This window comes from Hippocampus guttulatus, chromosome 16 (assembly GCF_054856545.1).
Source record: "Hippocampus guttulatus isolate MCC_2025c chromosome 16, RoL_Hgut_1.0, whole genome shotgun sequence".
In the NCBI taxonomy this organism is placed as follows: Eukaryota; Metazoa; Chordata; class Actinopteri; order Syngnathiformes; family Syngnathidae; genus Hippocampus; species Hippocampus guttulatus.
The window spans coordinates 5,483,844-5,497,767 of NC_141276.1; the positions used below are offsets into that span (position 1 = coordinate 5,483,844).

Genomic DNA, 13,924 nt, shown 5'->3' on the forward strand with positions numbered 1-13,924 from the left:
TTCTTGCTCGTACGTGACGCCAATTTGATTGACAACCAGGGTGTCCATTAGGAAAATTCTATGATCTTAGCAACAGCAAAACCGGTTTCTCGGCCAATCCGCGTCGACAGAGGTTGGCGCGTGCTCTCGGGTCAGCCCGGCATCCGATTGGCTGTCAGGCTCGTCATTTTTCCGAGCCTTGTGGACGCTGTAGTTCAAAATTGAGCCGCTTTGAGAGAAATTAGCGGCGACTCGAACTTCGTATCCCATAATCCCTCGGCAGAAGCAAGCGGCAGTGTGCGCGCGGCTGGAGGCGGAGCGCGTATATAAATGCGAGCTCCCTCCACTGGAACAGATACTGGACGCTGTTGTGACGGCGGGACCTTGTCTTCGGGCGGACGCGGGGCTGTGACAGCGTTGAAACGGTTAACAGTGTCAAACCCTCAGAGGAGTGTCGTTCAGTCATTAGTTTGACACTTTTTTTTTTTATCTCTGAACTTATTTTTTTCGGGGGCGAGGGGTTATTTACTCCTTGTGGATATTTGTTAATTTGTGGCGAAACTCTTATTTGACAAACTTTTTAGTTTAAATCATAATAGGAAGGGGTTTTAAAATGCGTTGAAAAACTAGAAGAAAGATAAGAAGAGCATCACCATGACAGAACCAGCGGAGCAGACCGACCACCTGAAAAGTTCGGCCAGCCCATCAGGTGGGAGCAGCGGCGGTGGCTCCAAGCATCTCCCAGCCAGCAACCCTACTGCACCGCCGCATAACGGCGACAGAGGGCGTCAGAGGAGCGGCAAATACTACCAGGATGTCAACACCAACAAGTTGAGGGGGGAGTGTCCCGGAAACGAGTCCCCCAACGCCGGGGACGCTCCGCCGTCCACCGGGGTACTCCAAGTTGACTCGGACACCGGCCTCGTAGTGGACGCACGCCTGGGAAGGAAACGGCACCGGCGCCGCGCCGCCAAAAAGAAGCGCCACTGGAAGCCCTACTACAAACTTTCGTGGGAGGAGCGGAAGGCGCTGGACGAGCGAGAGACCGCCCGGGCGTCCCGCCTGCGCGAGGAGATGTTCGCAAAGGGGCTCCCGGTGGCTCCGTACAACACAACCCAATTCCTCATGGACGAGCACGACCGCGAGGAGCCGGATCTCAACACAGAGGCGCGGCGGCCGGACGACACTGGAAGCGAGGAGGACCTTTTCGAGCACGACGACGAGGACGATGACGACGGGAGCGGAGGCGGCGGAGGAGGAGGCGGGGGAAGCAGCGACGGCATCGGGAGGCCTGGCAACGCCGGCGGGGAGTTTCTCCAGCGGGACTTTTCCGAGACCTACGAGATGTACCACGTCGAAAGTCTGCAGAACATGACCAAGCAGGAGCTGGTGAGAGAGTACCTGGAGCTGGAGAAGTGCATGTCCCGCCTGGAGGAGGAGAACAACCGGCTGAGGCGCGCTGCCGTAGAGCCCGGAGGCGGCATGAGCGTGGAGGAGCCCCTGGCGCGCCTCCGGGAACTGGAGCGGGAGCTTGAAAGACTGAAGGCCCAAAATACAGAGCTCCTGCTCCGGAGCCAACCCGTCAATGACAATTAGGGACGCTCAACAAACTGTTCACAACAAGGTAATAAGAACACAACAACTTATTCCTATCTGAACTTTTTTTTTGGGGGGGGGGGGGGGGTTACTATTTGTCCAGAGGTTTAAAAAAAAAAAATCAATACAAAACAACTTTTTCTTATCTCGGCCTTTATGGCAACATTCGACCTAAGGTTTAAAAGAAAAGAAAAATCAATACAAAAGTTTTTTTTCAACTTTTGGACAGAGCTATAAAACAAAAGTCAACATAAAACGTTTTTTTCCAAAAGCAGCTTTTTTTTATTGTCAACATTTGACAGGCGGCATCAAAGTCAATAAAACTACTTTTTTTTTCTATACGGACTTAATTTTGTTGTTACACATACAGCAGCCACATTTGACAAAGTTGTATCCAATCCAATCCAATTTTGTGTCAACATGTAGCCTGAGTTAGAAATGTCCATGTAAAATCGCTTTCATATTTGGACTTTTTTTTTTTTTTTTGGTCAACATTTGTCATTTTGTCAACAATAAAATGTCAGTGTATAAACTACTTTTTTTCTATCTGGGCTTAATAAAATGTTGGTATTTGGCCTGAAGAAATATACCGTATTGGCCAGAATATAAGACGCCCCTGGTTATAAGACGACCCCCTCTTTTTCAAGACTCAAGTTTGAAAAAAGCCTTTTTGAACACCAAATTAATTTTTATACAGAAAATAATTCCAGTACATCTGAAACAAATGATTCTAACAATATATTTGACAGAAAAAGCATGTTGTTTTGCCTCATTCAAATCATATCTGAACATTTAAATATGTAAACTGAAGTGCAATCACATTCGTAAATGAATGGCTTCTGGTTTTTGAAATGTAAATTCCATCATAACTTCTCCTCAGCTGCCGGTTAACCTGGCCCATCTTCGACCCACTTTTCTCCAGATTGTCGCTACGTTTATCCATTTTCTGTGATCTCTTCTATTATTTTCTTCTCTTTTCTTTCTCACCGCTATTTTTATTTTTCTTCTTCGTGCTACCACAATTTTTATTTTTATTCTTCGTGACAGGGGTTCACTTTAGCCTGGGGAGTCAAGTTCAGCATTCGCTTCAATTATATCTGGCGCCATCTAGCGTCGTGATAGGTATAATGTCCAGACCCAGAATATAAGACGACCCCCACTTTTTCAGTCTTATTTCAATGCAAAAAACACCGTCTTATATTCGGGCCAATACAGTAGTTATAAAACACATTTTTTTGACATTACAAAAACAACTTTTTTTCCAGTCTGTAGTTCAAATGTTTTCCTGTCAAATTTTTTTTGTTTGTTAAACATTGTGTTGCATTCTGTCCATTACAACAGCAAGAAATGACAAGCAATCAGGCCAGTTACGTCCATTGTTTAACATTTTAACAGTTTGTGGGTGTGATAACAGCTGTTCAATAAAAATGTTACAAAATAACACATTTGTGTGCTGGTGTGTATTCACTATTTAACAGGTTTTTACAACCCGTACACACATTGACTTAATATTAAAATGTGAAGGACCTCCTGGAATAGCTGTTTATTTTTTGACAAAAGAATCATCTCTTAAAAATTCTTTTTTTCTTTTCTTTTTTTTGCAAGTGTGGACAGAGCCCCGTGGTATGAAAAGGAAAAATCCCTAATTGTTTAGATTGTGCCTAAATGAAATAACTACTCAAGATGACACATTCCTAAAACAGAACAGGAAGGTGCCCATTTTTGTGAGTCCATGCGTCACTGTTAGCAGTTTTAATTTTCAAATTGGATGATAACTCACTTTTGGTCCACTGGAGGGCGCTACTTAGAGATTCAAACAATAAAACTGATGTTTTGAAACATACTTATGTTTATTTACATCATATATAATAAGCTAAGCAGAGTTATACTCATAAGCCATTCCAAAAATGTACACACAAGAGGGACAATATGTTACATACTATGTACAAAAACATGAGCGACACCTTTTAGTTTACACCACAAGGGAGAGTGCATGGTGTGCTTTTTCTTTGTCTTTTTTTTTAAATTTTTTCCCTTATGAATTCATTGAACACGTCTTTGGAACCGAGCCGGGGAAGGAGGAGGGGACAAGAAGCCAGCATGGCACTGCGGAACATTCCAGAAAGGAGGCACTTATTTGAACGCAAAGAAGTTGTGAGGTTTGAAGTCACGTGACCAGGAAGTTACAAAGAAGCTTTGACCTAAAACCTAAGACGAGCGACTATCCCGACACAAAAAAGGCCTTGGTAAGCTGCGACGTCACAATACAAAAAATACATATAATACTGTTTATACAAACAATATATTAAGGGAACGTTTCAAGTAGCGTCTGGAGAAGGAAATGTTTGTAAACCATTAAAAAAAAGGAGTATTATTATTATTAAGGTTAAAAAGAAAACTTTCATATGTACAACTTAATACGGCTTTGTACAAATGTTACAACACAAAAACCGGGGGAAAAGAAGCCAACCGTGATCACATGACAAGTTTTGACATTTTTTTTCCTCTCACCCAACAAAAACAAACAAACAAAAAAAAGCACCACCGTTTCCCGGGGAAAATGTGTGCCGGAAAAGACAATGGGGATCCTGAGCAAAAGGCTTGGGCCACCATCAAAGCTGAGCGCATTAGAATAGTCATCCTTCAAATGCGTTTTTTTTCCTCTCGTTTCTTAAAATGTCCCTATATTTAAGCACAGTGTTAATGTTCAAACATAAGTAAGCGGTGCCTTGAGATAAGAGTGCTGGGCAGTGGCAGAGAACTGAAGTCCACTCACTTCACTACAAGCAGCAGTTTGGCAAATAGTGAACAATTCTTGAAAAGAAAGGGGGAAAAAAAACAGGCTTCAAGCTGTTTCAGACCATTCCCAGTTGAAGTTAACTGTCAAAGTAAACATAAAACAAAGACAGTTACACTGTGTTTTTCAAACAATCCAGAAATGCTGCCTTAAATTAAGACTGCTTCTGCGCGGTTAATGCTAACACATAACGTGTGATGGTGTCGTCTTTTTTGTTGTTGTTGTTGTTTTTTTTTTTTTGTCAGACACATTGGCGATGCAATAAAAACATTTTGTAAATGCTAAAATGGCAACGAAAGGACCTTTCTTGTTGGATGAAACGATTCGATATCACATTACTTGCATCAATACGTGAGGTTTTGAGAGTGAATCTCAACGAGACTGGTGGTCATTTTGTCTCATCAACTCCAAACAAATTCAAATGTCCGTCTGGTATTAAACACAAGTCTCGTGGCGACCCAAAACTTTTGCGCAGTGGAGGGGGGTGGTGATGATGAGGTCAGAGTGTGTCTCCACCCTACAAAATACACAATTACATGAAGTAACACAATGAGAAAGCTTTGGCAATGGATTTAGAATTAAAAAACAACTAAAACAAGCCAGTGCGCTGACCCGCAGCTGGGCGTGGGGCAGCCTGAGCAGGGCCGGGATAGGCCGAGAGTCTCCCGGTTGCTTCCTGACAACGCGTCGGCCCCTTGGAGGGACAGAGGCACACAGGGCGGCGGCAGGGAGGTCTCAGCTTGGATTTTATTGCCCTTCATCTTTTCGTGGATGAGCAAATTGCGCGGCATCAGCAGTTGTCAATCACGGGCCACCGTCCAAAAGACGCTCACTTGTTGCTATCATTGCCCCACGGTGGTGATGTTTTGGTTGTGATGCGAACGAGTGGGAACGCACTCTCACGCTGCACCTCAGTGGATGATCCAGTCTTGCCCCGATTGGACAAAAATTCTCCCGGCCGCTTCCACGTCAGGTTTTTTTCTAATTCCAGGAGCATCGTCGCCCCGCTCGCTGCCACTCAAAGGTACTGGTGAAACCTGGACGTGGGCGCCTGATGGCCAGAAGACCCTCGTTGGACGCCGTCGTCTTCTTTGCGGCTGACGGGCGAGAGCGGAAACTCTGCGGCGGCCAGCGGCGGCCGCTTGTCGCTCGGCGCCTCGGTGGGCGACGCCACCACCGTGTGTCGGCGCCAGGCGCGCCTCTTGCGGCGGCTCTCGGGCGATAGCGGCTTGCGCATGCCCACGCTGCGCAGGTCGTCGGCCGAGCCCAGCAGCCGCGCGCGCAGGGACTTGCCGGCGGGGGAGAAGGACGCCGCCTCACTGGGAGGGGGCGGGGCCGTCAACCTCGCCCGGGATATGCGCAGATTCTCCTGGCTGCTCCCTGATGACGTGTGGCTCCTTGTCCTGGGCGTGTCGTCGTCTCCGGGGCCGGTGTCCGCGGCGGCGATCTCCAGCAGGTCCAGCGAGCGAGCTTTCATCTTCTTGCGCGCGAGGGTGTCGCATTGGATGAGCTTATGCGAGTTGAAGTTCGGCCGCGAGTGCAGCCTGTGCGACGAAGACGTGGACGACGGCGTGGTGGAGCGCGCCCCGCCACCGTCGTCGCCGGCAACCCTCTCCGCCGCACCAAACGAGGGTTTGGGAGGCAGAGGCGGCGGCGTGGGCTTCCCGGGACGTTCCCGCGAGGCGAAACCGCTCTCGTTGTCCGTCTCGCTCACCAGCTCGCTGTGCTCGTCGTCGGCATCCTCCGCCCCCAGGCTGCGGCCCAAAGTGGACAGCGTCGAGTAGCCCGACACGATGGAGCGGGCGTCCGACCTTCCTCCCGCCTCCTCTTCCTCCTTGCCGCATTTCGCCGCCGCCGCCTCCAGCTCCTCTTCTTTAACTTCCTCTTTCTCCTCGTCTTCGTCATCGTCCTCCTCCTGAGGAGCGCTGCCGCTTCCCGCCTCTTCCTCTTCCTCCTCTTCCTCCCCCTCCTCCGCCTTGACAGCCTCGTGCTCCGAGTCGTCATCGGTGCTGCTGCCCACCCGCCGAGCGTTGTGACGCTTGCGGCGCTTGCGTCCCGTCACCGCCGACATGATGGACAGAGTCAGAAAGTCCTTGGCTGTGAGGTCTTTCTTGGACCCCCAGGAGCCCTGAAGGACATGACGGGCAAGACACCACCGGATTACTGCAACACTCCTGATTTTGTGGATTCTTTCTGGTCGCGCTCGTTTCTGTTGCAAAAGTTTATAATCATGCTCCAGGCCGTGGCCTTTTTTCAACTCTGTGGATTATTTCTAGCCATGTTATTGGGGATGTTTTGTGGATTATTTAGAGTTGGTGTGTTTATTTCTTACAGGCAAAGCAGCAATTATTATGAATAACGGGCAAAAGCAGCGACAAATATATGACATCTGTGCATGACCAAACATGTAGATTTTTTTTTTTTTTACTTTGTGGATTATTTCTCGACAATCCGTTTATTTTGAGGGCGCCATGTGGTCATCGTGAATAACTGGTGGAACAAGTGGTCACATGAAATTGTTGGAAAAAAAAACATTGTGCGTCACTTTTTTTTTTAACTCTGAATTATTTATCGTCAATAAATGTATTTTGACCATGAAAACTGGCGGCTAGCTAGCTAGCATGAATAACTGGGGAGAGGAGCCGGCATATTCGTTCTGATTATTTACCTTGGATTTCGCGGAGTCACTGTTGGTGGAGTCTGAACGGAAATGAAGATGACAATTAGTGACACAGCTAAAAAAAAATAAAAAGGTTTGCAAGGAAAGCACAGAGACACTTGGTGTTCATAAACTGGATACAGATGATGTCGTCAAAATGGAAGGTGGGGGTTGACCCAGGCAAGTGTCTGTCAGTTACAGCCACCCACCAATAGAGGGCAGCAAAGCAATTTGAAACTCTCAACTAAAAAAAACAAACAAACAAAAAAAAAGACACCACACCAAGTCTGACTTCCTCTGTGCCCTCTTGACTTGACACACACACGCACACGGGAGGAGGATACACAAATCATCCGATGGGAAAGAGGATATTAATACAAAGGAAAACACCACAAGGAATCATCAAAAGTTGCAGTCGCTGACACAGCAACGTAGCAATTACAAAACACACACACACACAAACATTAACATGGGACAGCGAAGGCGAGATGCTCTCGCAAACACCTCTGGCTTTTATCGTGGCAGAAATGTCGCATTTCACAATGACACACACACGCACACACACACACACACACACACACACACACACACACTAGTTGAGCGTTTAGGCAGTGTACTCTGACAAACCTCTGGTTGCAAATAGGGGGAGAAAGTCGCATTGTCACCATGACACGCACACAAACAAGACACACACGCATAAAAAACCCCAAAAACATTATGTCTCACACACACACACACACACACACACACACACACACACACACACGCACACACACGCACACACACACGTGTTGGCGTCCTACCGGAGAGGTTGCTCCACAGGCTCAGCTAAGAGAGTGAAGCAGAGTGAAAGTCACAAGATGAGCGACGTGCAGAGAGAAATCCAAAGCAGAGAGGACAGGGGGGGGGGAAAGTGCACCGAAAGCTAAATGCTAACCGACCGACTTCAGTTCTCCTGCAACACGCTGCTGCGCCAATGGAAAGGAGGGAGGGAATTCTGACTATAAACAGATGAACGTGCATTACTAGTATGACAAAACTGTGATCGTTTTTCCAGAAATAAAATGCTCACTTCAATGGCAGCTCTACAGATGCCATGTCTGCGTCACAGAAAGTGTTCATATAGTTTTTGCGTTTGTATTATGGTGAGTTTTTATTTCATTTTGAGTTTTGTTTTCCTGAAATTTTGTTCGCTACAATTCGTTTTCAGGGTGGCTTTTTTTAATCTTTATATTCGTTTAGTTTACGATGTGTATTACTTATGTGAAAGATTAAAAAAACACCATGGTAAGTATTGGGCAGAAAACAATTCAAATATTATTTTGAAGAAGAGCCATCCATCCACAAATCAAATACAGGTGGCAAAAAATGTCATTGTGCAGCTAAGAGAGGCCCCCGACAGTATTTTGTTACTTGAAGTGAACACGAAGCTCTTATTTGAGATGAGACGCTTATTTGTTGTTTAGTTTGCTTAATTAATGAGGCCTGTTTCCAGTCCACTGTTTACCTCCTTTCTGCTTGCGGCGCAGCGTTAGCATGCGCACGGCTACAGCTAGGCCAGCGTTAGTGTGCTAGCAGTTAGCGGCGGTGCTCACCTGAGGCGTCCCCGAGCAAAGCCGTCCGCCCGATGTTGGAAAGCAGGTGGTCGATGTTAGGGACGGGCTGCACGTCCTCAGTGTCCACTGGCGTCTGTATAAAAAAATGGATACATGATTCTTCTTTGTACTGCTTTTGGTGTTATTATTATTAATATGCTGAGATTTGCTAGTTACAAACCTTTTCGTCCTTGTCTGGCTCCTCGCTGAAAAACCAGAGGTACTGCGGGAACGACAGAAAACATTTATTTTGTCATGATTACATTGGATGCGTGTGTATGTGCGTGTGTGATTGCGCACTCACATGCTGTATGAGCGTCTCCACTATCTTGTAGCGATCTGGCATGTGTGTGACCATGTCCTTCATGTTGTCCTCGGAAGTGCGCACCAGCGTTGGCCCAAACACCAGAGCCAGGTTACGGGGCTCCATCTGGACACCCAAAACATTTTTTAGTCGGAAATTCTACAAAGTGGTAACTAGTTTATATTCTTTGCCACAAAGCGGAAATATTTACCCATTCAAAAGTCGTGTTTATCATGAATAGACCATATTTTGCCGTGAAAGCTCCAGATTTGATCATCAAAGAATTGATTTTACAATACTGTAACAGTATTTTATTTTTAAAATGCTGTATATGGCCATTAAAATTCAAATTTGCCATAAAACGTAGATATTGTTCCAGAAAAGTATATTGTCAAATGACAGCGAATGAGTTAAAATAAAATAAACAAAAATGGTCAAAGAAAATTCAGAATTACCAATATAAATTGAGTATTCCGCTACAGAAACAAAATTCTGCCACAAATATGATATGAGAACCATTAGCAAAAAGACAATATTTTCCCACAAAGACATCCCTGAATATATTGCTCTCATGCCAATACAAAATATTGCCATAAAAATCCCTCTTTTTTTTTTTTAAATCTATTATATCACCCACCTTGTTTTTATCGGAATGGTCTGCCACCGTCTTCAAGTGACACACCAAGAATTTGAGCGTGTGGTAGTAATAATCTGGAAGGTCTCGAATCTACACACAGGGAAAGTGATGATAACTCCGGATCAAATAGTCCATCTGAAACCAGTGTGACGTGAACTGGGTGTACCAGCTTCTTCATGGTCTTCAGTCTCTCCGACGCATCTTCCATTCTGTTGGCCTCGATGAAATCGTTGTACTTGTCTGCAGAGGCGACACATAGGGAGAGTGTGAGTTTGTGTGTGTGTGAGTTTGTGTGTGTGTTGGAGAGAGAGAGAGGCAGGACTCACCGTTGGTGAAAAGAGGCTCCGGAAGCTTCCGGAAGAAAGATTTCAGTAAGCTGCTGACAACGTTGAGGTCCTGCCACTTCTGTCCACAACAAAGGAAACATCAAGGGGTCAATCGGTGCAGCTTTTGCATTCCAAGAATGGGCTCATATTTTAAACATCCATCCAGCCATCCATTTTCTAATCCGCCTATCCTCATTAGGGCCGCGGGTGTGCTGGAGCCTACGCGGGGTGTACACCCTGAAATGGTTGCCAACCAATCACAGGGCACGCATAGATGAACAGCCATTCGCACTCACAATCACACCTAGGGACAATTTAGAGTGTTTCATTAGCCTGCCATGCATGTTTTTGGAATGCGGGAGGAAACCAGAGTAACCGGAAAACCCCCCCACACAGAAACGGAGAGAACATGCAAAATGCACACAGGAAGGTCAGAGCCGGAATCGAACCCTGCACCTCTGCACTGTGAGGCAGATGTGGTCACCAGTCGACCACTGTGCCGCCAAACATATCTAACAAAAAGAAATACCCGACCACCCAATGACAGCTTTTTACCAAAATACGGTTCGATACGGCCATGTCATTAAACTTTGAGCTCGTAGCACGTTTTGCCACAAAAGACTCCATTTGACAACATCTGGCTTCCTGACCTCCTCTGCCGGGTTGATATCGACGCCCTTGTTGAGTTGCTCCTGTAGCAGCGATACCATGGCGTTGTTACCGGGCACACGGTAGATGCCCGTGTACTCCAGACCCATGTCCTCCACCAGGCCACAGCAGATCTCCACGATCAGCGGGATGAACTGGATCACATCCGGATCAACGTATGAGTGTCAAGTGAGCATTTCTTGGCAGGGACGGACAGACAGCGGAGGGAGGACCGACCTTGTTGTTGACACCCGGCAGGCAGTCCTCCAGCCTGACACCAAAGGCTTTCGGTCCAGCTTTCTTGGTCTTCTTCATGATGTTGATTCCCCACGGAGACTTGGGGGGGCTGCTCTCTTCTGAGGATGACAAGAGAATGCAATTCAAATTTAAAAACAACAAATTCCTAAAAGACAATACAATGTTTCGGATATGTATCGATGATGACGGACCTTTGCCATCTGGTTTGGGGGAGCGCGGCGCACCCAAAGCGTTCTCAGTCTTGGCGAGGAGGAAGGGAGGCTTCATGCGGGACATCCTGGGCGAAGAGTCGGGTTTACTGCCTGTTGGGCTGCAGGGGGCGACAAAGGCACGATTACTTGGAGTGAAGTCAAGAAGCTGCAGTCGAAATGCAACCACCCCGAGCCTGCCGTGCGTCACCTCTGCTTCCTGTAGTCATTCAGTTTCTTATTGATCAGCGCCTGCCTGGAAAGGCCGAGCTCCTGCAACAGATACTCATTTGAGAACGACTCATATTGCTACGAAATGATACACTTCCGCCGAAAATGGAAACATTTCTAATCAACAAAATGCATTGTACCTGGAAAATAACATGGTGCAATAACCCCCCACCCCCCACCCCCACTTGACATTTTCGTGACAGAACAACCTTGTCTTAAAGCGACAGAATTTATCAATAAAATATTGTAGACCAGTTCAAATGAGTGATTTATTTGAACAGCATTTGGTGAGTTTATTTAGCGGAACTTGTCGTCGTGTAGAAATTATTTAGGTTGTAGTTTGTCATGCTGCGGTCAATCCAGCCAGACTTGGCCCAACCCGGGACTAAGCCCAATGGCGGTCCAGGCAACGCCCCCTTTAAGCGCCATTTTCACACCTTTGTGAGGGGATGGAGCAAGTGTCTGGTAGTGGGGTGAGTATCCCTTTACATTTTCAAAGGAACGTATCTCGTGAAAAAATTTGTCATTTAAAAAAAAAAGAAAAGATTTTGACATCCCGTGATAAATTTTATTTTAAAAAAAGTCACATTTTGCCAGAAAATACTAAATATTGCTCTGAAAACAATGTATTTCTATTACAAAAAAAAAACCTTGACAAAAATGCTGACGATACAATTTTGACGCCAGCACACTGCAGTTTTTACGACAGTGCTGGCGCCGATGCCCACCTCGCTGTCCGTCTTGCTGTTCTCCCTGATGACCTGGATCCAGTCCAACATTTGGTCTTGGCCCTCGGCCTGCAGCAGGTACTCGCAGAAGTCCTGCGTGGTGAGCCTGAGGGCGTGCTTGCGCTTGGTCTCGCTGTAGGCGATGTCCACCAGGCAGCCGCGGATGCTGATGGGTTGCTCGTCCTCGGCGCCGCGCAGCACCGCCTCGCGCTTGTCCTTGTACAGGAAGAGCGACTGCGAGCGCAGCACCGAGAACACGCGCTTCCACGGACGCATGCCGCTGCCCACCTTCTGCCACAGACAGACACAGAGAGACAGAGAGAGGGAGAGAGAGAGTTTTGTTTATCCTCATGACATCATTATGTGGTGTTGTGTGCAGAATTCTGATGGGGAAAAAACGGACTCAATGAAAAAAATAACACTAAACATTAAAAAAAAAAAAAGTCCTTTCTTGTGCTCACCTTGCCCTTTTCTGTGAGGATCTGCTTGAAGTGCAGCCATCCTTCCAGCCGCACGTCGCTGTAGGTGATGTTGCCCAACTCGGACGTGGAGTGACGTTTAGAGCGCACCTCCTCTGCCGTGCCCAGGTTGTCCAGAGACTGAGAAAGACACAAGAAAACTGGTGTCATTTGGCAGATTGTGCAGCAGACAGCGCTAGATCACAACCAAGTTGAATGTAATGGGGCCACGACTTCGAATCAAATCTTTTGAATTCAACCTCTTAAGGCAGGCTAAGTTAAAATTGTATTTTAATAAATTAAAATATTTTTTTCTTCTCTTTTCTTTCTTACCGCTATTTTTATTTTTCTTCTTTGTGACAGGGGTTCACTTTGGCCTGGGGAGTCAAGTTCAGCATTCGCTTCAATTATATCTGGCGCCATCTAGCGCCGTGAATGGGTATAATGTTTAGACCCCGAATATAAGATGACCCCCACTTTTTCAGTCTTATTTCAATGCAAAAAACAACGTCTTATATTTGGGCCAATACGGTATATCGTATTGTGCTTTCACGGGTAAAAATAAATAAATAAATCAAATGAAATAAAAAATCTTGTGCTGTCATTTCTATGTCACAATCCAGTGTTTTATTTTTATTATTTGTAAAACACATCACTGGTCAAGTCATTTGGAGACACTTTCCCAAAGGATCAGGTTTTTTTACGGTTTTGGTGTGGTAAGAGTATTCAAAACACATAAAAAGTACCGGTAATGTCACTTACCCCATCAGTGAAGAAGCTCTTGACTCTCTTCGGTAGCCTCCTGTTGGAAAACAAAGCCTGTGGAATGACATCACTTTCGACCAATGAGCGGTTTAGTGCGTGCGCGTGAACTCACGAGAAGACTCGCCCGTCGTCCCGGAAGGCGTTGAGTCCCTCGTCGCAGGACTTGGAGCGCTCGGCGGTGATGGCTAGAAGATAGGAGGAACGGCGACCCGATTTAATAGCGCCTGCCCAGCGATGGCACGAACCAGTGGAGATGGGGAAAAAAGACAGAAAAAAAGAAAGAAAAAGAAAAAAGGGAGGATAGATGGATGGGGGGGGGGAAGAGAAAAGAAAGAATGGTGATGTAATGCCAAGCACCGTCGGTGTCGGATTGGGTGACAATGGGGTTGGTGAGTGAGCGAGCAAGCAGGAAGATGGGTGGCGATGACCCCGGGTGTCCGTCTGCGTGTCTCACTTGTTTACTTATTAAACGCTGACATTTGAACCTTGCAAAATATCAGGGCATCTTAAAGTGCTTCTTTGCAGACGCAAAACTGCCGCCAGAATTATGTTGCAAGCATGCAGAATGCAAAAAATAAATAAATAAATAAATAAATCTATGAAATAAAATAAAGTAATTTTAGTCAGTATCTTTAGTCAGTATCTTACAAAATAAGTAAATAAATAGCTACACCCTGACTAATTCTTGGAAATTATTATTATTATTTTTTGCTTTCAAAAGTAAGTGTGGTTTAATCACAGGATGCTGACTTATT

General features: G+C 46.1%; 2 protein-coding genes across 13 annotated transcripts in view; one reads left to right on the forward strand and one right to left on the reverse strand.

Moving 5' to 3' along the window:
- The first annotated feature begins 351 nt into the window (after positions 1-351).
- On the forward strand, positions 352-3,020 carry hexim1 (HEXIM P-TEFb complex subunit 1). The gene has a single exon (XM_086132250.1). The coding sequence runs from the start codon at positions 634-636 to the stop codon at positions 1,573-1,575; it is 942 nt and encodes a 313-aa protein (XP_085988376.1). The 5' UTR covers positions 352-633; the 3' UTR covers positions 1,576-3,020.
- A 386-nt stretch (positions 3,021-3,406) lies between these two features.
- arhgap23a (Rho GTPase activating protein 23a) overlaps positions 3,407-13,924 on the reverse strand; it is a 46,107-nt gene continuing 35,589 nt past the window's right edge. For 9 of the 12 annotated variants that reach the window (XM_086132247.1, XM_086132246.1, XM_086132241.1 and 6 more), the window contains 16 exons: positions 13,282-13,393; positions 13,167-13,206; positions 12,408-12,545; positions 11,947-12,237; positions 11,199-11,260; positions 10,991-11,109; positions 10,779-10,897; positions 10,544-10,696; positions 9,894-9,972; positions 9,734-9,807; positions 9,568-9,657; positions 8,931-9,056; positions 8,808-8,849; positions 8,627-8,720; positions 7,041-7,072; positions 3,407-6,500 (listed from right to left, as the gene is read on the reverse strand). In XM_086132247.1, the coding sequence (XP_085988373.1) occupies positions 5,391-6,500; positions 7,041-7,072; positions 8,627-8,720; positions 8,808-8,849; positions 8,931-9,056; positions 9,568-9,657; positions 9,734-9,807; positions 9,894-9,972; positions 10,544-10,696; positions 10,779-10,897; positions 10,991-11,109; positions 11,199-11,260; positions 11,947-12,237; positions 12,408-12,545; positions 13,167-13,206; positions 13,282-13,393 (2,681 nt within the window). In that variant the 3' untranslated portion in view covers positions 3,407-5,390. The remainder of the gene's footprint in view (positions 6,501-7,040; positions 7,073-8,626; positions 8,721-8,807; positions 8,850-8,930; positions 9,057-9,567; positions 9,658-9,733; positions 9,808-9,893; positions 9,973-10,543; positions 10,697-10,778; positions 10,898-10,990; positions 11,110-11,198; positions 11,261-11,946; positions 12,238-12,407; positions 12,546-13,166; positions 13,207-13,281; positions 13,394-13,924) is intronic. The other 3 variants (XM_086132243.1, XM_086132245.1, XM_086132239.1) reach the window with 2 other exon arrangements.

Coding starts and splice junctions, on each gene's coding strand:
- hexim1 (XM_086132250.1), top strand. CDS start 634: ATGACAGAACCAGCGGAGCAGACCGACCACCTGAAAAGTTCGGCCAGC.